Raw genomic sequence first — 27500 nt, 5'->3', positions numbered from 1 at the left:
TTTAAAAAACAAAATGAATATCAAAATATTTCAGTGTCCGGTGTGCTTGGACTCTAAAGAGATTCACTAGTCATCGGACATTGTTTTGTATCCATCTTTGAATGCAGCTAATAAAAACCAGGATGTGGGTGTATCTTTGTGCAAGACACAACAAAATAATGAAGCACCTTAGGTCAAGTCAGGTCAGTTGCCTTGGTGATGTAATTTATGTTTGTGTGTATGTGTGTGTGAGTAGGCAAAGGTGTTTGATACACATCTATGCATCGTGTGTGTGTGTGTGTGTGTGTGTGTGTGTGTACGTGCGTGTGTGTAACTGCAAGACAACTGTAACTATGCGTGCGAGCGTACGTGCGTGTGTGCGTGCGTGTGTGCGTTGTTGTATAGCTGCTGAGCGGTTGAGTTTTGAGTGACAGAGCTTTCATTGGTCTCTGGACATGGCAGAGTGGAGAAGGGATGCAGGGATCTCCTGACACACTTGACTGGCGGCTGGATGGGGGGTGGATTAATGTCCTACTCTGTTGCCTACAGTCGCTCGGGTGTGTGTGTGTGTGAGTGAACTGAACAAAGTATAAAGTATAGGGCTGAGGTTTTGCTGGCTGGTTACTGTGCTATCCAACAACAAGGCACAAATGTGCGCACACACACACACACACACACACACACACACACACACACACACATCCCATCAAAAGTGTTTTTAAAGTATGACTAAGTTTGAATCAAGTTAGTAGTAGTCCCTTCTCAATACATAACATAGTAAGAACCACTGCTGGATGCAGAGTGCATTTCTCTCAGCTTATTTGTCTTATTGAGATCACTAAACCACAGTTTCTTGTGCTGTGTTCAATGACATTCAAAGGCAAAACGCCCTTATCTTTGAAACAGAGACTCTTGGAATCGATAAGCTTGCTGTCTTGTGAAGTGATCAATGAATGTTTTGTTTGAGCAGATTACATGGTGGTCGTGATAAACGGGGAGATTAAGACGAAATTGTAGCGCGGTGTCTCACGGTGGGCCAAGTTCTCCGTTCTGGCGCCAGTGGGGTTGGCCATGGCTTTAGATACGGGTGAACCCCATGTGGTATGCAATATCTGTTTGGTGGGCGGCTTCGGTTGCATGCTGCGTTTTCTTTGTTTTTTGGAACATAGAAGGGAAGGAAATAAGTATAAGTATATATACTCTTTTGATCCTGTGAGGGAAATTTGGTCTCTGCATTTATCCCAATCCGTGAATTAGTGAAACACACACAGCACACAGCGAACACACAGTAATAAGTGAAGAACACACTAATCCCGGCGCAGTGAGCTGCCTGCATCAACAGCGGCGCTCAGGGAGCAGTGAGGGGTTAGGTGGCTTGCTCGAGGGCACTTCAGCCGTGCCTACTGGTCGGTGTTTGAACCGGCAACCCTCCGGTTACGAGTCCGAAGCGCTAACCAGTAGGCCACGGCTGCCCCCAGACAAAAAAAGGAAAAACACATTTCCCAACAAAAGAAATTCAGAAAAACATGTGTTCCTATTAATAATCTGGTATAAAAATATATTTTTATATAAGTTTGTACATAAGTATATAAGTATATAAGTATATATATAAGTATATAAGTACACAAGTGTATATACATATAAAACTTCATTCAGCTTACTGTTGTGTGTGTGTGTGTGTGTGTGTGTCCACTGTCCATAAGTTCTCCAAGTGTGGCATCATTTGGATGAATTGGCCTATACTTTGCATGTTTGCAAAATAGTCATAGATTCCGTGATGCTGTCTTTCATACTTTCTCCCCTATCTACCCAGATATCGCAGAGCTCCAGCAAATAGGAAAATACCTCACATATGGCCCTGCTGTTGCATGTCACCCATGCGTTTCATAAATATGCAATTCTCTGCTTCGTCAAAGCAGCACAATGTCCCTTATTCCCCCCTCGCTGATAACAGCCTATTATCAATTAGACAGTCTCCTGCTTGTTGTGACACAATTCAAAGCAGTGTGAAGTCTGTAGCTCAAACTGGGTTATGGAAATGTAGAACTGCTGTCTACTGCATTAAACATACAAAAAAGCCATTATCATGCTTCGGCTGTAAATACAGGCTTTCTTTTGAAAGTATATTGGTGTGAGGAGAAATGGGTGGTTAATGCTTTGACTGGGGGCTGTTATCACAGTGGACCAACAATTGTCTTTCTATGAATACATTAAGCTGTCAGCTTTCCACCACACCACATATACCTGCACTCACACACACACACACACACACACACACACACACACAGAGAGAGTGTTTTCCATGGTCTGTTGGTCGGGGTAAACCCAGGTGAAGTGAATGCAGAGAGGATTATTCCGGTCAGACACTGGGATGGGCGATTGGATCCATAATCGGTGGACGAGAGGATGAGAAATGACTCTGGGGCTTTTTTTTCACCCTGCGGCCCTGATAGGCACAGCAGCCATGCCGTGGTGACATGTCTAAAATCCTGCATTACACCAGGGCCTCACACACACACACACACACACACACACACACACACACACACAACCACCACCCCTCTGCCACGCACACACACACACACCACACACACAACCCCCCCCCCCCCCCCCCCCCCCACACACACACACACACACAAACGCTCAAACCTATCCAAGCATACACATAGACACAAACCGACTGTTGAGTCAGGCCAAGAGAAGGCTACAGTATATTTGAGCTTAGAATTCAGCTCCAATATTAAGTAGGGCTATGCTGTCCATGTTATTGTGCTATTGCTAGCAATGCACTCTTTGACATGACTAGCTAATATTGTTTTGCCACCGAATCCCCTGACACTACCTCATGCACTGTTTTGCCCCAGGGTAAAGTTAAGGCCTTAGGTCTAATAGAAACCTTAGGGTCACTAGCCTTGAGATAGCCCTGCTAAGGCGTGACTAAGCCCTGGAAGTGATAATGGGGAAGCAGTTAGGCCCCAATTCGCTTTGGCCCAACAGTGTGGATAGACAGACTGACAAAAACACACACACACACACACACACACACACACGCACACACACACACACAGACACATACACACGCACAGTAAATATGACCACACACACACATACACACACACACACAAATACACACATACTCACATACATCAATCCTCTACCTCAGAGTAGAGAGAGCGAGCCAGACAAGAAATTCCTCTGACCGAATTAAAACAATGTTCGGCCCATAAATTACTGGGACGCCCTTGTGGTTTCATCAGCTGATAAAAAACAAGAACTGTCAAGGTCAGCCACTTCAAATTCACACTACAAATCACTGTCATCGAAAGGAATGTGCTTCCTCACGAAAACCAAACGAGAAAAAAAAACATTGATAAACATCACTTGCGTCAGAAGAGCATGTTAGTGGCTACTGTAGGGTCAGCCTCCAGATGGAGGATTTATGCTGAAAGGAAGTGGTTTGGACTGTGTGGTTTATTTGCCCCTTAGCACTGACCTATGACAATCTCTTTCCGACAGAGAGCATCGAGCAACACTTAGAGCAGAGTGCTGTAGAAAGATTTCCCCTCCCATACTCTTGGGAGAGAGGAGGATGGAGGATCCTTGTTCTTGTTAAAGAGAGAGAGAGAGAGGGAGAGGGAGAGGGAGAGGGAGAGGGAGAGGGAGAGGGAGAGAGAGAAGGGGAAATAGGGAGAGAGAAAGTTTCAAGAGAACGGGTGAGAGAGAAACTAGAGAAAAGAGAGAGAGAGAATAAAAGAGTGAGGTGAGGAAGAAGAAGATATAAAAAAGAGAGGGTGAGTGAAGGAGAAAGAGAAGGTAAAGAAAGAGAGAGGGAGTAAGAGCACTTCAAGGTGGGGTGCAGCTGCGTGCATCGATCCATCCCCCGGCGCTTGACCAGCAGGCCAAATATAGCGTCGGACTCGTGATGGGAGGCCATAGGGGGCTCCGAATAAAACTCCCCGATGGGGCTTGGGGGAAAACAGCAGACAACCTCGAGCTTAACGCCTCACCGTGGGCCCCCTCCACCTCCATAACCCCCCGTCGTTCCCAACCCTGCTGGCCATCTCTGCTGAACGTGTGAAAACATCTCCCGGCTTTTGCAGGATATTGGCGGCTTGCTCCTCATGGGCGAGCAGGTTTAGCAGGGGAATTTCCTCTGATAGCTTCCATGTTTGTGTAAAAAGTTTTTCACTGTTCTACCCCCCCCATCGCCCCCTCCCCTCCACCACCACCACTTCCACCCTCTCAGCAACCATATTTTCTGTGTGTGTGTGTGTGTGTGTGTGTGTGTGTGAGAGAGAGAGAGAGAATCAAAATAGAGGTTTTAGGTTTGCAACATGCTAAGTAACTTTGACGCCTGTGGCAAGTGGAGATGTCGTATGAGGTGTCATGGGATCCAGATGTACCCTCTATCGCTCGGGGCGAAGAAGAGAACACATCCATGTGTGCCCTTCATGTCAAGGATCTCACACATAGAGTAGTTGTAGTAGTGTGCACATCCCCACCGGTGAGGTGCAGGGCAAATGGAACTAGAACTCAAAAAGGATGAAATGGCCACACTGCTAAAAACGCTCATACATTTATTGTGTGCTGCAATGTTTCGACCCGGCTGAGTCTTCCTCAAGCGAAATGTCCTTTATTTTGCCTGAGGAAGACCCAGCTGGGTTGAAACGTTGCAACCCACAATAAATGTATGGGAGTTTTTAGCAGAGTGCGGCCATTTCATCCTTTTTAAGGATCTCACACACTCTTTGCTTTGGCGCTGAAAGTTTTGGAAATGTGACGGAAATGATCTATGACGGTGTTGACATTGGTTTATTTGTCAGTTGTACAGTATTACCTTTTCTGTAGCTTTTAATCACTGGACAGCCGGTGGCTGTGTGTGTGTGTGTGTGTGTGTGTGTGTGTGTGTGTGTGTCTGTGTTTTAGTGTGTGTGTGTCTGTGTTTTAGTGTGTGATAGGCCCTTATGTACCGATTTGTTGGGCCTTGTCGTATCCAAGCTTCACAGGATATTACACAATTGATGACATGTCTGTTAACATGTTTACTGAGACAGAATATTAATGCTGATAACTCAGTATGCCAGATGCAAACAGGAGCCCATAATCGCCTCACCGCGATCAAGATAGAGAGAGAGAAAGAGAGAGAGGGAGAGAGAGAGAATGGGGGGGGAATGCTCTCCTTTGTCCTCCATCCCAGACATCATATTGCATTGTCACTCCTTGTCAGATAAAGCTGTCAGGCAGTGATGGAAATCTAATAAGCGCATTTGAGGGAGAGGAAGAGAGGGAGAGAGAGAGAGAGAGAGAGAGAGAGAGAGAGAGAGAGAGAGGCAGAAGAAAGGAAGGACCAGGGAGAGAGGAGGAGGGAGGGGAGGAACCACTAGCAGCTGAATAAAGCCTCTTTCTCTCTCTTTCAGCATGCAGTGTGTTTCATCTTCTATCCTCTCAGGTACCTGCTACTAGACTGTCAAAGCACTAAACCACAATGTGGCCAATTCACACTGTGATGCATTTTCAACTCATGCCAAAAGTCTCGTGCTCATGACTGAATTCCATTTTTCCATTTCCCCCCCCCCCTGGAAATGTATTCTGTTATCTTTAACCTGCATGGAAGCCGAAAGCCACAGTGCTTTTACCTGTTCTAGCCTCTGTGTTTAGACCATGAGTTTGACCTGGTGTTAATAACTGAGCAGGTGTATGGGGGTGGGGTGGGGTGTGTGTGTGTGTGTATGTGTGTGTGTGTGTGGGGGGGGGGGGGGGTCGGGGGGGCGACTAGAGCAGCTGCAGGCTCTGTTGGGGCTGATAGCATCGTGGCAGGTCACCAGTCCTCCGCCGGTGAGCTTTATATCCGCTGAGCGCCGGTCTCTTATCACTGCTGCCATCCAGAGGGATACAAGGACACCAAATTCAGAATGGTAGAACATGCTGTTTCCCAGGCAACCCCGAGATGTTGGTGCTTTGTTTATGCAGGACTATTAGATAATAGTTAGATATTATGAGTAGGTGGTTTAAAATTAACTCTACAGTATATCTTTAACATAGTTGACAACATGTGAATTGTGTTGTAGCCTTGATCATAACATGACCATAACCGAACATTTTATCCGGTTAATCCGTACACACAGTGTGTGTGTACGGCTCCTTTTCCTAACAGTAACATTCACTGAAGACATTAATTGTGTTTTCACTGACTAAAATAACAGTGTGTGAGACCTTTGGGTCTCAGTCTGGCAAAGGAGCCGACACCTCGACCTGTGAATGAAATACATCTAAAGGGAAGAAATCCTTAGTGGTTCTCTGTCAGATAGAAGTAAGACAGAATAAGAGCATTAAGGCCTATACACACAGCCGGCGACATGGTGGCGATTTATGGCAGGCGGCCGGCAAAATTGAATAGAATCTATTGAAGTGAATGGGGCAATGCACATGGCAAGTAGAATGCCAGGGGCGACCATCGCCGCTGCATCACTCTAATCGGCCCCTCTTCTGTTTCTTCAGGGGGATTTTGATACGTCATAATAGAAATCAGCTGTCTGGTCAGTGTATCTCCACTGAATCGATGGGTGATCGCGACGGCAACACTGATCTATAAAGAACACTCTTTATAGATCAGTGGTCGGCAGTAGTGTGTGTAGTAAAGCAATTAACAGAATTCCACTGTTGCGTTCGACTGTCGCATCGCCGGCCGTGTGTGACAGCCTTTACAATGACGACTATTGTTTCTATTTAAGACATTTAAAAAAGCCCCTGTGGCATTTAGTACACTTCTGTGTGATTTCAAACCTTATGCCACTCTGCCTGGTAGACTTGCAGGATATACTTTTTTTTTATCCGTTTTTTATATTAAATTTCACGCCAGGGTTCAGAGCTTTCCTCCTCTGTCGCCTCCCTCCCTGCACCCCCATGCCCTGTGCCTGTTAACGAGATGTGACTCTTAATTTGGAGCAATAGCCCTCTCTGCCTCTCCGTCGTCATGGCGTGGAGCGATTCCATTTTCAACCTGTCAGACTCGCTTTTGCAACCAGGGCATCCAACATAATAAATAAAAAAAGACCCACGTGAAGAGAAAAAAAAAACGACAAAGAAAAAGTGAAAAGAGCAAAAGTGAAGAAGGTGATTTTCCTGTGATTGGTTGCAGATGGGAAAGTGGAGGTGACGAAGGAAGACGTGAAGCTGTGCACCATGGGACCGGCCAAGGTGTTCGGCGAACTAGCCATCCTCTACAACTGCACCCGAACTGCCACCGTCAAGAGTAAGACCAGCTTCACACTGTTTACCTGTCTGTCTGAATGACTGTCTGCCTGTCAAGAGTGAGACTTTGTCTTAACCTGTCTGTCTGAATGACTGTTGAGAGTAAGAACTGTTTACCTGTCTGTCTGACTGATTGTCAAGTGTGAGACCAACACTCTGTCTTTGCTCATCAGTCTGAATAGCTGTCTGCCAGTACAGCTTGACTGTCTGTCTTCATGTGTGCTTACCTGTCTGTATATCTGTCTGTCTGCCTGTCTGTTATCACATATCACACATGTTACCCTTTTCCCCTGTGTTTCTCTTAGTCTGTTCATCTTTCTCTCTCTCTCTCTCTCTCTCTCTCTCTATGAGTTTACCAAAATCTCTGGCTTTTTCTGGCTACACCCTGACTGCCTTGGTAAAATCAGTTTGAAAAGCCTTCCCTGCACAGGCAAAGAAGACGAGGCAATTAGTATTCAAGCAAGCCATTCATTCATTCGTTCTAATTCTCCAGCCATTGTCTAAATCAATTATTAAAATTCATCTTGCAGAGCATCTCACATTCCACCAGGGGAACGCCACTCTCCCAGCAGTAGCTAATAGCAAAAGTCAACAGCACACTGTGAATGTCGGGTAGGGGGATAGCTGGAGTCCTCGGCTGAATACCTAAAGCCACATAGTACCTCGCCCGTAATCACAATTCCACAGTACCTGGCACATTTCCCCAGGAAAGGGGAAGCATTCTACAGTTATGCAAAACCTGCGTCTGTGTGCGGTTAGAGGGGGTGTGGATGTAGGTGTGTGTGAGTCCGTGTTGCGTGTGTGTGTTATGTGTGTGTGTGTGTGTGTTGAGTGAGAATGTCATCCACTGAGACTGCATGGACACCTGGGTTAGAGGGAAGGCCTGCAGCTGCTGCTGCTGTTTTCGGCAAAAAAAAACAAAAAACTGTGCTCACCAGAGAGGCAGTTACCGGAAGTGTGTGAAAATCTTTGTGCCACCCTCCTGCCAAACAGCATCAACTCTCCACCCCCCACCCCTGCCCACACACACACACCCCCAAACACACACACCACCTGCCCGCACACACACGCACACGCACATACACACGCACACACACACACATACACACACACACACACACACACACACACACACACACACAAACACACACACCACCTGCCCTCACACACACACACTCACACACACACACACACACACACACACACACACACACTCACACACATCAGCAGTGGCAGAAAGAGCCCAGCCTGGCACAGTGGGGGTTGGAGTGATGCGGTGTGGTGCGGTGCTGATGGTGGCAGTGTGTGGCTGTGTGTGGCTGTGTGTGGATGTGTGCTTCATCAGGCTGCAGGCCAGGCCGTGCCTGGTGACTGTCACCGGGGTGAATGCAAATGAGCCGCAAGTCACAGCTGTTGCTTTATGGAAATGGGATCTGTTTTCACAGGCCGCATCCATTTCAGAGGCTTGCACATTAGCATCCGCTCAAACAGGGTGATACACACACTATACTACACACACACACACATCACCTGCCACACAGATACACTTGTATGCATAATTGTATCTCTACGTGTTGTTGACACATGTAACCATTAAAACCATGATTGACAGATCTGTTCACAAGAGCAAACGTACACATGCATGCACTTACACACACAAACACACACTCTCTCTCTCTCACTCTCTCACTCACTCACACACAAACACACACAAACACAGACACACACACACACACACACACACATACACACACACACACATACACACACATACACACACACACACACACATACACACACATACACACACACACACACACACATACACACACACACACACACACACACTGCCCTTTTTCCACACTTTTTGCTTTCATCTGTACACCCCCCCCCCAAACAACAACACCCCATGTGGTCTGGTTCATCTTCGCTGGCCGCTCCACTGAATTAACCTTTCCGCACATCACGCAAACAGGCACTCAGAGGCGCTGTTCAGACGGCGCTCCACATGAATGACCCTCCCAACGAGGGCTCCGCTAACCCTCCTCCTTACAGAAGGGCCGCATTATATCTCCCCAACGGGCAGCAAAATGAGCCGTTAGGGAGAAGCGATATTGTATCCGTGCGTGAACGAGAGCGGAGCGGTCATCTCTCCGCGTCTTTTATCGTTCTTTTGGGCTCATTAGGCGTACCCACTCTTGCAGCAAAAACGTCCTACCAACGTGAGTGAGGTTAAAAAATCCCATTTTAATAAGAAGAAATGGTGTCTTTGACAGATTATGTGTGAAACATATTAATATTTGTAACACTTTATTTTAGGGAACACATTTTGACCGTTGATAAATTACAAATATATGTATTTTAGTGCTCAACAAGGTCTGTATAAATCATCATTGCACAATGTTTTATTCTTACTCAATGGGTTATTTATTCTTGATAATGTTGTAAACATTTAAAATTTTGGCTAAGTCCCCTCAATCTGTCAGACTTGCCAACTTCAGCTTTAAATAAAGACCCAATAATTGTGTAATGATGTTTAATACAAACCTTATTGAACACCAATATATACACATATTATAGTGCTGGCCTGATGGGTCGCCTATTTACACCGTTTGAACTGCACATGAACGGTTAGACCGAGAATTCTCGTCATGCAGAGACACGTACACGCAGCCTTACAACACTGTTTACAGCTCTTCGAGTCACGGTAAAATGTCATTTTTGGTACATAGCTAATTTAGATACACCTATGGTTGCGTTTCTTTAGGAGTCCGCTGTCTTGGTTTGTATAGAAATGGATATTAAGTGACACATGCACGCAAGACGGTGGAAATACGGGACCGGTGGAAATAGGGGGAGTTCCGATACTTATGTAGCCTATTAATGGTTAACATGTGTTCCCTAAAATATGCTTTAGAAAGATTGCACAGCTAAGCAAATGTATAAATATGTGGAAAGGAGCTGATGTTTTCGTTATTGGCCCTACTGTGCTCAGTCATTACAGTACACAATGCACAAAGTGAGCAAAGAGAAAGTCTAAATGAAATGAAAATGAGATGTTTAAGTAAACGTTGACTAATAATTCCTGCCACCACCAAGGTCAAGCTGCCACCTGACCCCAATAATTACAGTCAACACTCTGCTCTCAATCAGTCTCTCAGCAGGTGTGTTGGTGGCATTCCATTACACACACTTTTCATATCAAAGCCCAACCCTGTTAGGATATTACTGCATTTCCCCTCACTTAATGCTCCATATGACACACTCCATATGATATTACTGTAAGGCAGTGTGAAGGTCAAACTGTCACATGCCCTAGATGTGCCTGCTTATCGAATGCTCTTTGACTTTATTTAATTTTTCTCCTTTCCCATTAATAGAGATTAAGATTAACCGTAATGGAATGAACCTGCAGCTGAAGACCATGTGATTCCCTAACAAATGTGATTGGAATGACACAGACGCGGTGAACCCCATACTTTTAAGTGCAATTTGTGTGCTAATTTATGTGCCACAAAGATGCCCTCATGTTGGTGTGCCCCCTATGGGTCAGTGTGAAAACAGCGCTTTGGTTGAAATGACCGATTCTGTTTGACCTGAAACCAATAAATCTTATAATGCATGACATGTCAGATAAATCTCTAGCTTAATGGCAGCAAGTGTCAATGTCAAAAATGTAATAAAGAGATTTTTAATGGAAATACTCCTCCCACCAATTGCTCAAAACGGCTGATTAAATACTAATGAAGAAATCCTATCTGACTTTGATAGACTGACATTGTTTTGAAGCTCAGCTTCACTTCCCTGGCGGAAAGTGACTATATTGGACAGTCAGCTGGTAAACATGTCATTAAATCTCTATCTTGCTCTTCATGACATGCACAGGAAACCTCACCAGAACATGACCCAAGGGCAGGCAGGGAGAGGAGCAATGACGAATGGTACATCTCCTATTATAGAGGAAACAAAGCTTGTGAGTCAGGGAGAGACAGAAATTGATAAAAGAGAGAGAGAGAGAGAGAGAGAGAGAGAGAGGGGAGGGGAGGGGAGAGATGTAGGAAGGCAGGGAAAATGAAAGAGAAATTGATAGGTAGAGGTATAGAAATACATACAAAGAAAGCGATAGCATGGGAGACAGAGGAAGAATGATAGAGGGGGGGTGAGGCAGAGAAAGGAAAGCATTGAGGAATGAGATAGAGAGAAAGAGTGTGAAAGAGACAGACAGAGAGAGAGAGAGATACCGTTCTGCCATTTGCTTCTGACAGTTCCAGCAGTGGTGATGAGAGCTCTGTGCATCATCATTTCTTTCTTGTCCCCTCATCCCTCCATGACGAAGCCAGATGACATGGGGAAGTTTCTGTGTGAGAACAGGAGGTGTGTGGATGCACAGAGGTTAGAGATATCATGGGAGGTGGAAGAAACCAGAATGGGATTTCTCCAAAAGCATTGTGTTTTATTCACCTTAGATTTGCCACGTGCAAACAGCTGAACAAAATAATGGTTTAATGCTGTCCACACAGTGAAAATCAGTTAGAGAGACAATATAGAATGTGTTCTGGAGTGAATGTTTAGTTATTTATTTGTCTGTTCGTATCATTCAAATCAGTGCTCGCTATAGGTGCAACGAAAGCTTATAGCTAGGGGCTAATTTTCATGTACAGTACAGTTCAGGTGCTACTGTCAGAAATAGGTTGGGGGCAGGTTGGGGGCAGGTAGCCATGCTGACATCTATAAGAGGTGTGATGCTATTATGGTGGACAAAAGTAGTAGCTCACAGACATGCCTCAGGGTATAGGCAGCAGCAGCACTGAAAGAGTGTTGTTTTCCTCGACCGTCAGTAGTGCGAAGTTATAAGCAAAGACAGCATTCACATTCTGTACGTGTTTGTTTTCGCTCTCTCTTTCAGGCATTTGTTTGTCAAGTGCTTGTCTTTTTTCAAATGAATGTGTTATCTACCTGACTGAGTCACGGCTTGCCTTGGTTTCCTTATGAGGTAATTCAAGGGCTTAGTCTTAAAGTTGAAACCCTGGTCTGGAGTTTTGTTTAATCACAATTGCCACATCCCTCTCTGCTGGATAATATTTTGCCCGGCTATAAATATCATACAGCACATTTTAACTGGTAGATGTTTTATAGTGGATGAAGAGCTGAGATGTCCCTGTAGCTCATCCGATAAATTGAGCAAGGAGCTATAACAGCAAGGGCATTGTTTTGATTCATAAGAGCACAAATATGTAAAACATATGCCTCACCTGTAGCCTACTGCAAATCACTACAGATTTAATATTTGCTGCACGAATGTTCTCCAACACAGTTTGTTACACCCCTGTTTCTCTTCTGTGTTACTCTAAAGCAGGGTAGGCAACCTGCAGCGTGACGGCCCTCTAGCTCCTTTCTAGTGGCTCCCTGGCTTTCCCTAAAAATGGAAGTTATAAAACATTTCTAACAATTTCATATAGTCGCTAACCTTCAAGCTGTCCCAACACATTAACAGTTAGTGAAAATATTATACTGTACAATACAGCATATGCAGAGTATGCAAGTATGCCATATGCCTGAGGCTAATAAAGATAGAGATGTTTAAACTTCATTGCTTTTCGATGGTTCCGATATATTTGTGGCCCAGACAGATACATTTTTATTTCTGGTCAAAAAATGGCCTTTTTGAGAGAAAAGGTTGCCGACCCCTGCTCTAAAGTATACATTCAGAGGTCTTTCCTCAGCAATGACATTAACGGCTTATTTAGGTCATGATATCTTACAAAACATAGCAGACATCATACGTGTTAAAAACAAGGTTAAAAACATGGTTTTCACCGGGATGCGTCTTTAACTGCATGGACATGTTCTAGAGTGTAAAGCGCGCTGCAAATAGGTGTCGACATGAGTGTGCTCACTGTCACTTGCCACGCACATCAGCTGTGACATGCCTCACTGGCAAGCACTGGATAAACAATGGATTTTATGGAGCGGCGCCAACAAAAATAGAACTAATTGGTAATTAACATAACAACGCTGGTGTGCCGGGTTTTATTGAAAACGATCAAATCTAATAATAATAATAATAATAAGTTTATTTTATATAGCGCCTTTCTCAAACCCAAGGTCGCTTTAAATAGTAGGAAGGCAGGGAAACACAATAACAAACAAACAAACAATACAACAGAGACAAAGGCAGGGAAATACAATAACAAACAAACAAAACAATACAACAAAGACAAGTTATCTGTAGGAACTATGTGTTGGGTGTGGAGGAGAAGTGATTAAACAGAAAGGTCTTGAGATGTGCTTTGAAGAAAGGAAGAGAAGGACAGGCACGAAGGGGTTGGGGGAGGGAGTTCCAGAGTTTGGGGGCCAAGGCACTGAAGGACCTGCCACCCAGGGTGGAGAGTCTGGAGTGGGGGATAGCCAAGAGGTTTTGGTCAGAGGATCCGAGTGAGCGGGAAGGAGTGTAAGGGGTCAGGAGGTCGCAGATGTAGGGGGGAGCAAGGTTGTGGAGGGCTTTGAAGGTGAGTAGTAGTACTTTGTATTTGATCCAGGACAGAACTGATAGCCAGTGGAGTTGATGGAGAATGGGGGTGATGTGTGCTGATCGTCTGGTATGGGTGAGGAGCCTAGCTGCAGAGTTTTGAATATATTGTAGTCTTTGAAGGGTTTTAGTGGGGAGACCAAGGAAAAGTGAGTTGCAGTAATCTAAACGGGACATAATGAAAGAGTGTGCATAATGTAATCGAATGTTGAAAAGTGGAGTGGTGTATATGTGTGGAGAGCTTTAGGATCTGTAGGCTACAGGTAGAGTGAGATTTTTTTTACATTTTTGAGACTTTTTATTACAAATATGTAAATAACAAAGTGTAACGAAAGGCAGCAAAAACACACTTAATAAAAAAAAAAAATCCTACTTAATTAAAAAAGAAATCCTACAAAAATCACTGTCAATGACATTACATAAAGCAGAGAGCGAGAGAGCGAGAGAGCGAGAGAGCGAGAGAGAGAGAGAGAGAGAGAGAGAGAGAGAGAGAGAGAGAGAGAGAGAGAGAGAGGGGTTTCTGACAGACGTTTTGCGACACCTAGACCTTCTGACACGCGTAACACTTTTTTTTCTACGTCACACAACTGCACATACGTGCGCACATACACATACACACGCCCGCGTGAGTCACCCTGCGTTCCCTCTTACATCAGAAAGAATTCTCCTGGACGACATTCACAAGGAGATTACACCTCTGCCTCGCACACTCCCTGCCCTGTTTTCTCACTCTTAGTATCACTTGCTCCATGGCTCTTCATTTCACTCCCTCTACACACTTCTCTCCACATTTCTCTCTACATCCCTCACTTCCTTCCCTTACTGTATATCATTTTGCCATGTTTATAACAACTCCTAATTTAATTCCTCTTTTCTCTCTCTTGCAGACAACCAAACAATATTGACTGTTATTATTGATGTTTTGGGGGCACATTTACGAGTCAGTTTTAGGGCAGTCTGAGGCAATTTATCATGGAATTGAATGTCTAAGTACTCACTCTTTCTTTCTCTCTCTCTCTTTCAATTTGTTTAATCTCTCATCCCTTTCCAATTTCTTCTTCTCTTTCCTCCACTCTCACTCTCTCCCTTAACTCTTCCCTGGGATCAATAAAGTATCTATCTATCTATCTATCTATCTATCTATCTATCTATCTTCTTCATCCCTCTCTCTTTGCTTTCCCTGCCCTCCCTCCCTCATCCCCCACTCCCCCCTCTCCTCCTTCCTCACAGTGGAATCTCTCTGCTCCATTAAGTTTTCTCTGGCTATTATTGGTCAGTAACCCCCCCCCCCCCTGGTTCTGTGCGGTCCACTCTCAGGCTCATTAGTTAGATTCCGACTCCTCTGATTTATTACCCATCAGTCTTTTTCTTTCAGGTGCTCCGGTTGCCATAGAGACCTGTCCGTCTTCCTCTGAGACTAATTTCAAATTCTGAATGAAGGGTGTACGGTGGTAGTGTTAGTTAGTGGTGTGTGTGTGTGTGTGTGTGGGGGGGGGGGGGGGGGTGGCAGAGTGTCAGAAATGGAATATGGGTTTTACCCCTCAATGCCCTCCAGGAAGAAGAGTCCAGTTACATACTTGGGAAGGACTATATTAAAGTTCCTGTGTAGGGCACGGGTGTGAGAGACAATCCTGAGGCAATTTAACAAGGAGTGACGAGAGATTCGAGTCTCACTAACTGGATATTGAGGCCCTGTCTTTGGGGCTCATGTCCCAGACAGAGACACCCTGTCCTGCCTCAAACCTTCTGTACCTCCAAAGCAATTTTCTGAGGGATGAAGAATCCTTTCATTGCCCCCCCCCTCCTCTCCTCTCCTCTCTCTGTCTCTCTGAGGTATTTTCTCTTGTCTCTCTCCAGTCTCTCTCTCAGTATCTGTCAGACCAGCCCTGTCTGAGACAGCACCATTCATCTTGCTCTACCTCCACTGGAGTTCGGTGCCAATTTAGTGAAGAGGCTTATCCACTCCTCAATACCCCCTCTCCAGCTCCTTCTTCTCCCATATTTCCTCTCTGGCCGCCCGTCTGGCCTTCCCCGTTTTGAGCCCTCTTTCATATTTTCTCTCTAAAAGGTCGGCATAGTTCTCCATCTTTAGGCTACGTCCCGTCTTCATGCCTTACCTCATAATAAAGCCCACTCTCTCCCTGTGTCTGAGCTCGAGGCTTGTTTACAGTGAAAGAGTGACTTTGGCACTGCTTCATTTACAAGGTGCTTTGATAAGGTGCAGAAAGGGACTACAGCCTCGAAGTTTATTTAGGTTGTGTTCTCTCTGCAGACTGCTGGAAGAAATCCAATCTCCTCCCTACACGTGGCACAGATCTGATTATTTGGCGGGGGTCTGAACTGCAGAAAAGACAGATGGAACTATGTTTTTTTGGTTCAAATATTTTTTTGTGGAAATAAATCAGATACTGTATACATGTATGTTGCTTAAAGGTACGTGCCTGCAATGTGAACAGGCCACATCGGAATTCACATTTTTTGTGGCTGGGCTCTCTGTCAAGGATCCCTTTTGTTTCATCGAAATTATCTGTATGTTACAGAGGTCGTAATTTGTCCGCCACTCACGGCCCTCGAACCCGCCAGCTCTAAGCACTGAGCTAAAAGCCCAGGCTTCCAACTCAGCGGTTAGAAGCGTTCTTAAGGTTAGGGTTGTGAGGATTTACACGGGCAACTAGCATGCTAGCTCAGTTCGCCTCCGTTACATGTACCTGTGTGCCTTTACTTACAGAGAAAGATGAAGCTGAAGACATAGAGGCTAAGTCTAAGACATAGAGGCTAAGGCCAATTACAACCAATCACGGTTGTCACCTCCGCATCATAATGAGTTTGACAATTTGCTTGCGCCTGCAGAAAGTGTGGAGCTGTGTGCTGATCACTGTGTTCTCCATCTTCAGAGGTGCCCAAACTGAGGATGTGTTTAGAGTATGTTTTTACGTCTGCAGTTCATTTCAGGACCGTTTACAGTTCTCACAGCTGTTAGAGAAAGATAATCAGGATCAGGGATTCTCTCATGCCGTGAGGGAGAGTGATGGGTTGTCATGGGTGTTTATAGTAAAATTGCACAGTACATTATGTGTGTGTGTGTGTGTGTGTGTATGTGTGTATGTGTGTGTGTGTGTGTGTTAGTAGAATCTGAGGCTCCAGCATGGTGGTCCTGTTCTTTCTTTGGTCTGCTTCTTTCTTGTGCTTCCCACAAACCAGAGAACACAACATTTGGACACAAGCAGGGTTTGATTCAGATCCAAATAACTTAAATTCTGATCAAATGTAACATTTACATTTATTCATTTAGCAGACACTTTTATCCAAGTGACTTATACAGCCAGACAATAACATCCAAGCTACAGTGCATAGGAGACCTTAGCTAGGAATTACCACGGCATCTGTCAATACTATTCTAGAGGGTTCTAGAGGATAAGGGTGCCAACATTGTAAGTGCTAGTCAAGGTGTGATAGGAGGAGAAAGTGGTAGAAGAAGGAGGTAGAGGAGGGGAGTGCATGGGAAGTGTGTGTTAGGTGTGTTAAGTTTTTAGAAGTGTTAGGAGATCAGTTTGGCTAGAAACAGCTTACAGGAAGGCTGGAGGGCAGTGGTGTAGTCTACGTGATACGCAGGACTACGCAGTATACCCACTTAAAAAGCATCACCATCTCAGTATACTCACTTAAAATAGGCAAGGATACATATTAACATTTGGGGTTGATCACAGTATACCCACTACAGCTAACTACTACTGTACATCACAGTATAGACCCTTTCAAGAGAGTTCCATTATCAGCATCATAGTTGGCCCCACAAGACTTCCTTTTTAACATTCCATATGTTATCTTAAAGGTCCAGTATGTAGGAAATAATGGAAAATAAACTGTAACCATTCCAAAAATGATGATCATATGTTGTCAGAGAGTAAGGAAACACGATGAATTGAAGTAATGGCTTATTTGACAACATTACTCTAATCCGTAAAACCCCGTAAAACCCATGAAAAAAAATGAGTTACGGGGCGGAATGTCTTGGAATTTTCGTTTATGTTTTGAACGATTCATTCTAGAATAGCGTATTAATAATGGGCTAGCGCATCCTCCTATTTGGGTTGCCAAATTAGCAAAGGCCAACTGTCAACAGCTGTCAGTTGTAGTCATGAACGCCTACGAGAGGCAGGCAAATTTCCAAAATTTAAACAAGAAACAAATTAAGTGGACATCGGAGGAGCTTCCTGAGATGGTGACGTCTTCGTCAAACGAAGAATATCAAGTCTGACGCAGAGCTGGCCATATTTCTCCACAACAGGTAGCCTAGGCTAAACTTCATCTGCATCGCTAACTTCAGCTAAATATGTTACGTTGGTTAGAGAGGTATTTTTTGTTTTCACTGTTTCCGTAATGTGTAGCTGGGTCATGGCTGGAGAAACGTTAAAGCAGCTGCAGGTCAAGTAACGTTAGCTAAGTCTTAATTACATCTGGCAACCCAGAAGAGGCTCGCGTCTGGTAGTCTTGAGAACGTTCACCAGTGTTTTGATTTTGGCCTGCAGAACGTTCGGTAACAATCCTACAAATCGCACCTTTAATGCAGAGGAAGTAGATTGGGACCCAAATAGAATGTTCAAGCATTGTTTTTGTTTTCATTGTTGAAAGGGTCTATACCCACTACAGCTAACTACTACTGTACATCACAGTATACCCACTACAGCTAACTATTACAGTACATCATAGTATATCCACTACAGCTAACTAGACTACACCACTGCTGGAGGGCTCACGCCTCAGCGCCTCTCTCCGGGGAATTCTTATTTTAAGCTCTTCCATGGATACAGTTTGTGTGTTTGCTAATGTTAGTAAATAGAAATGGCTACAGATGAACCCATGTGATGCAATCCTAAAGCATACAGTGTGAAAGAACAATTTTTGGTAACACTTTATTTGAAGGGGTCTACATAAGGGTGACATGTAACCGTCATAAGAATGACATGACACATGTCATGTACATTAATGACACATTATTGATGTTTATGACTGTTGTCATAATGCGTCATTCGGTTTTTGGAATGTCAAGTTGACATTGTTTGGGTGTCATCATTATGACAACTTGACATTAGCCAAGAAAATGTAACCCGTTTACAATATTGTCATGACGACTTGACATAGCCAAGAAAGAAATGCAAGGTGTTTGGCATGATATTGTCATGAGAACTTGACATATAACTGTGTTTGGCCTGACTTATCTTCTAGATTTGTAAAGTGAAGGGCCTGAACAATTGACTGTCATGACACCATTATAATTGTGTCATGAATACTTTCCTTGACCTCAACTACAGTGGTACAGTTTTGACTTGTCATTAAGCTGTCACAAAGAACTATTACACACCAAAATAGTTTCCTGACAGTGTCATGAATTGTCATGACAACTTGACATAATTGTTTAATTATTACATGAAGAAGTTCATATAACTGTGTTTGGCCTGACTTATCTTCTAGGTTTGTGAAGTAATGGGCCTGAACAATTGACTGTCATGACGGCATTATAAATTGGTCATGAATACTTTTCTTGACCTCAACTACAGTGGTACAGTTTTGACTTGTCATTAAGCTGTCACAAATAACTATTACACACCAAAATAGTTTCCTGACAGTGTCATGAATACTTACCTTTGACCTAAAGTACAGTGAACCATCTGAGATGTTTCCTGAACATGTCATTAAGTGTCATTACACTATCATGTAGGTCCTATTTCTGTACATTTTACATTTCTGGAACATTGAGTCTAATTTCAACTATAATGACAACAAATACCATACTCAGTCATGACTTAAGAGTTTATTTCAGCAATGCATTTTGCAAAACCATAATACATGGACGTTACCATGCCAGCTAACCTAACTGTGCATGTGGAACATGCATTCAACTATTCACATACTAGTCTTTAAGCACCATTTCATTTCCATCATTTCTGCAGCTTTTTCAAATCATGCACGAGTCTACCCAACACACCATTACGATGACGGATTCCTAACCAGTAGTACCATTCAATCATTTTAAGGTGTGTTTTGAGGGACTGAGGGGTTCGATTCCCCCTGAGACACCATATTTGTCTGTGTAAGGGGCACTTATTTTAATGTAGAGTGAAGTGCTGCGTTTCTAAGGAACTTTTCACAAGAGGAGTAGACAAATGAAAGTACCAAAATAGTTTACACAGAACATATAGCCCACAGTTATTAAACATCAAATATCAAACAGTATGACCTTGTTTCTCTTTTCTGTCCTTTTAGTTGTGAAAATCAGTATTTGTCTTAGTTTTCAACCTTTTAAACACAAGTTGAGAAAAATATAAAGTAAAATGACCTATGAGGAAATGAAGAAATATTGAGTAGAAGCAGTTCATGTCGCAGGCAAGATGATCATTCGCGCCCTCTGCTCTTCTGCCTCCCGTGTCCAATGGCAAATTTGTCCAATGGAACACTCATGTCTCCAAACAAAAAAACAACCTGCATAGCAGGGCAACAATTCAATTCAATTACTCTCTCGATACATTTAGCAGATCTGGAAATATAACTCATATTCATGAACTGTAGTAGCTTATTCTTATTTTTAATCTATACATTCACTACATAGCCTACATGAAACTTCAGCACTAGCATATCACGTTGTAACTTGGCTTCAACATAGCATGAAATAGCACTTCAAATCATTAAACTCATGTTCAGCTCCGATTGGTTTTTAGCTTATGCAGTACCATCAGGCTTGGAATTTCACCATTCTGGGGGCAAGGCCACTTGGCCTTCAGTTGGGCATATTTGGTGGGGGGCACAAAGGCCACATGTCAGGGCACCAAGGCCAAAGTTAACTATACAGTAGGCTATAAAAATGATCAAAGTTTTATTATGACCGCCGCGCAGCGAAGCGGTCATATACATATAGGTTTAGTCATATTTTTTTTTTTTTTTTTTTTTTTTTCGCATGTCCAAATTTCCGTCAAGGATTCCCGGGATACTGAAAGACCGCGGTACACAATCGTTTTTCGTTTTGATCTGTAGCCCCCCCGCTGGACTGGACCCCCCGAAAGGAGGGTAGGGCAGACAAAGTTTTCTGTGAATATCTCGAGAACCGTAGGGTTTAGGAGGACCATTTTTTTTTGTATGTTGATCTCAAGGGGATATGTCAACCCATTCCATAACCACTCATTTCATGTATAGCGCCACCTAGTTAAACACAAAAAACCTAACATAGTCAAAACTGCACGAAATTGGAAGTTTAGGATCATTATGACACCCTCTGAATGCACACCAAGTTTCGTGGAATTCCGTTCATGGGGGGGCCACACAATAAATTAATTTATGTTACTATACACCAACTGGCCTGTAGGTGGCCGGAGAAAGTTTTCTGTGAATATCTCGAGAACCGTAGGGCCTAGGAGGTCCACCTTTTTTTTTGTATGTTGGTCTTAAGGGGGCATGTCAACTCATACCATTACCACTTATTTCATGTATAGCGCCACCTAGTTAAAAATTAAAAAGCAAAAAATTAGGTGTTTTCATCACAATATCTCTGGCTGACATGGTCAAAACTGCACGAAATTGAAAGTGTAGGATCATTATGACACCTTTCGAATGCATGCCAAGTTTTGGGAACTTTCGTTCATGGGGGGCCTTACAATAAAATGATTTATGTGTACATTTAGTGACCGTACACCAACAAGGATTCCTAGGACACTGAACGACCGGGGTACACGAAACTTGGTGGGCATGTAACCCCACATGGATAGCATGGAACCATCGTTTTTCGTTTTGATCTGTAGCCCCCCCGCTGGACTGGACCCCCCGAAAGGAGGGTAGGGCAGACACAGTTTTCTGTGAATATCTTGAGAACCGTAGGGCCTAGGATGACCAATTTTTTCTGTATGTTTGCCTCCAGGGGTCATGTTAACCCATTCCATGTGCACACATGTGCATAAACAGATACACACGCACACACATACATTCACAGTAATCATACGTATGACACATACTCAGTAGACATATGTACGCAAGCATGCACATGCACAAACACACATACGCAGACAAACACACAAGCACGCACACACACACACACACACACACACACACACATAAACATAAACGTGTGCACGCACACATGCACACAATTCAAGAATTTCTCAGAATTATGAACAGGCAAGATGGGGGTGGGGTTGTATAAAATGAATTTTACATGTGAAATCTATGAACTAATCATGTTTTGGTACTTGTTGTCTAGCAGATACCAGTGAGAATTGAGTGTGGATAATGCAATTTAGTGAGACAGTTAGAATCATATAGGCCTTTCAGCGTGATTTATTTTTGTGCAAAAAATGTGCTGGACTGGGCGGCGGTCATATTTTGTACCGCTCTGCGATACATCTAGTTTAGCCTATTGACTGCAGTAGACCTGCATCACTGTATGAAACATTACAAAAACATGAAACATGACATATTACATAGAACTGTAAATCATCTGATCTAATATTTACAGATATCTAGGCTATAACCTTTATTTTATATTTGGCCATGTATTGAACAATTTAACCACAGCTAAGCTTTAAGAAACTCAAATAGCCTAGATGCATGCTTAGCATTTTGTGATCTTTAGGCTAAGGCTACTTTCACAAACTCAGTCAGCTGTCCTCTGATTTACCAATATCTAGGCGATATTTGTAACATTTATTTTGTATTTGGCCCGTTATGAAATCATGTGGAACAATTTAAACACATTGTAAAACTTAAAGCCCAAATTTGGAGACATCCATGCATGTCGAAATTTACTGCAAATTCAAAATGGGATTACTCTGGAACGGCTAACTGTAGGGGACTGCTTTACACCTTTGTGTTCGGTAAGGTCTGCTGTTTATTGTGATATATGGTTTGTCGTGTGTTAAAAGAAGGGTTTGTGAAGTATTCCACCGAGATGAATAGGTTGGGAGATCATGGGACGCAAAACCTTCAGTAGAATGTATGATTAAATTGAAATATATTTTTTACTTTTCTCGCGAACCGTTCAACTCAGCAATTATCGGGTAACATAGTTTAAAAGCTGAGAAAAAGCTCTTTCATGTGATACTTGTGATGTCTGTGTGATGAATAGGCTACTTCACGAGTAGTTCAACTGAGATGAATGGGTGAATTTGGACGCACTTTATTTCTTGCGCTGTCACTTTCTCCACTGCGTAAAAGACTAAATTAATTTGCGCTGTGAATGCTAAGATTATTTTGACAGGCCACAGGCTAAATAAAAATCGCTATTACTAGGACGCAAAGCAGAATATTGAAAGAAGGGGGCGCGATTTCTGTCTTCTTCTCTAAGAATCAGTCCCCTCTATGCAGCGCCACCACTGCCACCTACTGGACAAATACGGTGTGCAGGGAAAACATAGCTAAAAGTAATCAAGAAATTAGATATTAAACTAGAATAATGTAATCCTATTAGTAGGCTATTTTTGAGTGGGTTACATCTGCAATGCACCTTCAATATGTTGAGTATATCTAATTTATAATGGTGTCATGACAGCCAATTGTTCAGGCTCATCACTTCATAAACCTAGAAGATAAGTCAGGCCAAACAGTTATATGTCAAGTTGTCATGACAATATCATGCCAAGGAAAGTATTCTTGACACAATTATAATGGTGTCATGCCAATCAATTATTCCGGCCCACCACTTCACGAACCTAGAAGATGAGTCAGGCCAAACACAGTTATATGTCAATTTTGCATTTCTTTCTTGGCTAATGTCAAGTTGTCATGACAACGGTTTACATTTTCTTGGCTAATGTCAAGTTGTCATGACAGAGACATCCTCAAATAATGCCATATTGCCTAATGTCAAGGTGTTATAATGATGACACCCAAACAATGTCAACTTGACATTCCAAAAACCGAATGACACTTAATCACAACAGTAATAAACATCAATACTATGTCATTAATGTGCATGACATGTGTCATGACATTCTTATGACGGTTACATGTCACCCTTGTGTAGACCCCTTCAAATAAAGTGTAACCCAATTTTTCAATTTGGATCGAATCAAATGTCATAGAAAGACCATGGACTGAGATCTAGAGTTGTGCTTGTGAACCCCTTGTTCAGCAGAGAACTGGAAATAGGCTTTCAGAATTTATTAATCGATTTATTGATTCATTAATTTATTTCATTATTGATTGGTTCATTGATTTATTCAGCTATTGATCCATACACTTTATTTTATTTACTTATTGAATACTGACTCAGAATGTAATGTTTTTACCTTCTCTTATTAAAATGAAGTTAAGATTATGCCTCAAGCCCATGTAATCTTCACTGCATGTCATTACTCAGTAATTATAGTTAGCAGCTAATTGTGCCAGCACTTAATGACTGTCGATTGCACCATACCAATTCAAATAATGTCTGCAAAATATGTTATTTCTGGGACTCCTCCAGGCTTGTTCCAAGCCTCACGGTGGACTATTTTTCTTTTTCTTTATCTTCACTGACTTCCCTTTTCTTTGCTGTCTGTCACTGACTGTACAATAATAAGCCAGCTTCGAAAATGTCCACACATCAAGACCCCCTGGATTTTGAGGTCTGTTTATGGCAGAGCTGTCATCGGATGTGACTGCTCCTCCATATTAACCCTCTCTCCTTACCTCTCTCCCCCTCAGTGCATAGGCACTTGATTCATGATTGCTAATTATAACAAGACTGTTGTATCCCATTCAAAGCCCTTTAGAATACCTGCTTGAAATCCGTATCCAAGTGGACAAGATGAAAACAGCAACAGCAAAACACAAATGGTGTCTGTGTGTGTGCGTGTGTGTGTGTGTGTGTTTCATTCTGGTTTCCATTGGATACACTCTGTTTTTGCCCAGTGCACACAAGACCGGCTGAGTGCCCTTCTGAATGAGGTGTCGTTGCTGAGAGGTATAGCCCTGTAATCAACACACATCACAAGACAGCCCTCTTGTTCCTGTTGTTTTGGTTGTGACGGCCATGTGGAAACCTGTCAGTGCTTCAGCTGGAGCTGTCAGTTGGCTGCCTCCATTGAAGAGAAGGTTCCGGAGGGAATGTTTTTGAGGGAAGGTGTGCTCTTGAGTCCCGGCGCTTTTTCAGCAGCTGTTTGGCTCAACAATCCATTTCAACAGGGTCTCAGAATATGAGAAAAGAGATTTACTCTCAGTTTACCCAGATCTGAAGAGATATTGCTCTTATTTTCAGGTATCCATGGAGGCAGGGTAGATTAAGGGATTGGCTGCCACATGCAAGTGTATCAAATAAGTAAGATGTGTGCTTAAATGCTTGTTAATATACATTCAGGGTCATTGCACACACACACACACGCATGCACGCACACAAACACACCAGTGTTTCCCATACATTGACTTATTTGTGGCGGCCCACCACAATATCAACACTGACCACCACACAATGATTTTCCAGGTTGTACTAAACTGTGCTTAAATCTGGTTAGCATCATAACCACGCTGTGCTAATTTGTTTTAAAAAAACTGTTGTATTCAAGTTAATTCTGCAAACCAACCACCACAAATGGAATTCAATTTTATGGGAAACACTGGACACTACTAGCCAATCTTAGGGTGACCAGATTTGAGTTTGTGAAAAAGAGGACACTTCAGTGGGGGGGCATGTGTCAACAGACATGGTGACTATGTATGATAATGAGCTTTGGGCAGCCCAACGCTAACAGAAAAAAGACCTCAAAAGCCTATTTTGAACACTTGAAAGTTTTAAACGTGCAAAAACAATAATTACAATAAAAGCGGGGCTGTTGAGCTCTATACACGCAAGATACATTTGGATGGCGACCTATCTTTAATGTTGCAAATCTCTAAATGTGATCCAAGGTGTTTCTGAAAATACAAACTGAATCTTTTACAGTAGCTTTATCATTTTGACAATCTGTCTTAGAGTTTAATAATCCTGACCTGTGAAAATAGTTGTGTTGATGGGGACTGATGTGGATATGTTGTCCATTTTCTTATATCTATTCAATCATGTCTGGTCTATTTCTACCTCTTTTCAATCCATTATTATTAGATATTTCTTTTGTAAAGAAATAGGTCTACATCTATCACTCATGTTATGCCAACATATTTCATTCCATTGAAAATAGGCTAGAGTAGCCTAGATAGAGGATTATTGACATCTGCTGCTGTCAGTGTGCAGGCTATCCCTTAAAGGCAGTTTAAAGGGATAACCAAAGTGCAGTTTCCTACCCGAAACTAGAAAGTTGCTAGGTCGGCAATCGTCTAGAGAAGGCCGCTCAGACAATGGCAGAAGTGCCGTTCATCATGTTATATTTTTTACAGTCTATGGTTATGAGGTTATGTGCCATCAAAATGATTTTGGAGACGTAATGTTAAGGTTGAAAAACTCTGTCACTTTAGCTGATGAGCTCTCACCCCTCGCTGCCGTTCGATGCTTTGCTGAACATTGTGTAGCCTACCTGTAGGTCGTTGGCACCTCAGCTTCATGTTGATCTCGACAGAGACAAAAACATGGACATTTACGTTTTAGTTTGTCAGTGAACTTACACTAAACAAGGAATGTGTGCTATTGAGGTGACTGACTGACCAATTAAATCTTTACAGAGATATCGACCAATGACAGGCTCTTTCCACACAGGCTCTTTCTACACTTTCCACTCAGTGCAAAGCGAACTGTAGGGGAAGGGTGTGACTAGTATGTGAATGAAAGACATACTGTAGATATATATCTATGAATGAAAGAGAGACCAATGCAAATTCGCTGTAAACACAATTGACGCTAGAATAACAAAATCCCGGACGACTTTGAAATTCCGCCCGGACACATTTTTAAGTTTCCAAAAGAGGACATGTCCGGACAAAAGAGGACATCTGGTCACCCTAGCCAATCTTCTTAGAGATACACAAGGGACATATGTCTGGCATGTGAGGGTGCTATGGAGAATCTGGATTCTGAAAGGATCCTTTTTTTTTTATCTTGTGCATGATTGTTATGTGAGCACCCCTACAGTCCTAGCCATGTCCACACACCTTCTCCTCCTCAGTCACTCTGCCTTCACCATCACCCACTAGAGACAATCTCACATCAGAATCTGTAATAGGGCGCTGCTCACAGGGAGCTGCTTGGCTTGGAGGAAGAGAGCGGGGGGGGGGGGGGGGGGGGACGGGTATTCCAGGCGGGTGGGTGTGTGTTGCGTGTGCGAGGTTGACAGATTGACAGTTTCATCTGTCAGTGTGTATAGTTCTGAATGCATTTAGCTCTTGGAAGATTTGTGTGAGCGAGAGAGAGAGAGAAACAGCTTGGGTATATTATTTTATTTCCAAGAATTTCCAAGAATTTGGTCGGAGGATTTGTGCTGAGGGCGACAGGGACTCAGTGAGTGCCTGTGAAGATGATGCGTTAAACACCCCACACTCCCTCTGAGTTAAACACCCCACTCTTCCTCTGAGTTAAACACCCCACACTCCCTCTGAGTTAAACACCCCATATTCCCTCTGAGGGGTTAGTGTCTCATGTAACATTCAGGTGTTCTATCTGTTCTCATTGTAATGGGACTCTTTTGTCCAGGAGAGGCAGGTCAGGTCATTTCTCATTTCGAATTGTGCTTTCCGTGGGTAGGTTGAGTTGCACTTCAGATAGCTCTCTAGTGTCCCCATCACAAGTGGACTGATGCACCTGAGACTGAGAGGCAGCGTTACGCTAGTGGACTGATGCACCTGAGAGGCAGCA

The 27500-nt window shown here is 43.2% G+C and overlaps 1 protein-coding gene across 2 annotated transcripts in view; it reads left to right on the top strand.

The window, feature by feature from the left end:
• The window catches only part of prkg1b (protein kinase cGMP-dependent 1b), a 148900-nt gene that overhangs the window by 33599 nt on the left and 87801 nt on the right, over positions 1-27500 (top strand). For both annotated transcript variants that reach the window (XM_042083346.1, XM_042083345.1), the window contains exon 3: positions 7118-7231. In XM_042083346.1, the coding sequence (XP_041939280.1) occupies positions 7118-7231 (114 nt within the window). The remainder of the gene's footprint in view (positions 1-7117; positions 7232-27500) is intronic.

The sequence above is a fragment of the Alosa sapidissima genome, chromosome 24, assembly GCF_018492685.1.
Source record: "Alosa sapidissima isolate fAloSap1 chromosome 24, fAloSap1.pri, whole genome shotgun sequence".
Lineage (NCBI taxonomy): Eukaryota > Metazoa > Chordata > Actinopteri > Clupeiformes > Clupeidae > Alosa > Alosa sapidissima.
Note: the sequence above shows the minus strand (reverse complement) of the source record. Positions and strands in the feature narration are given on the sequence as shown.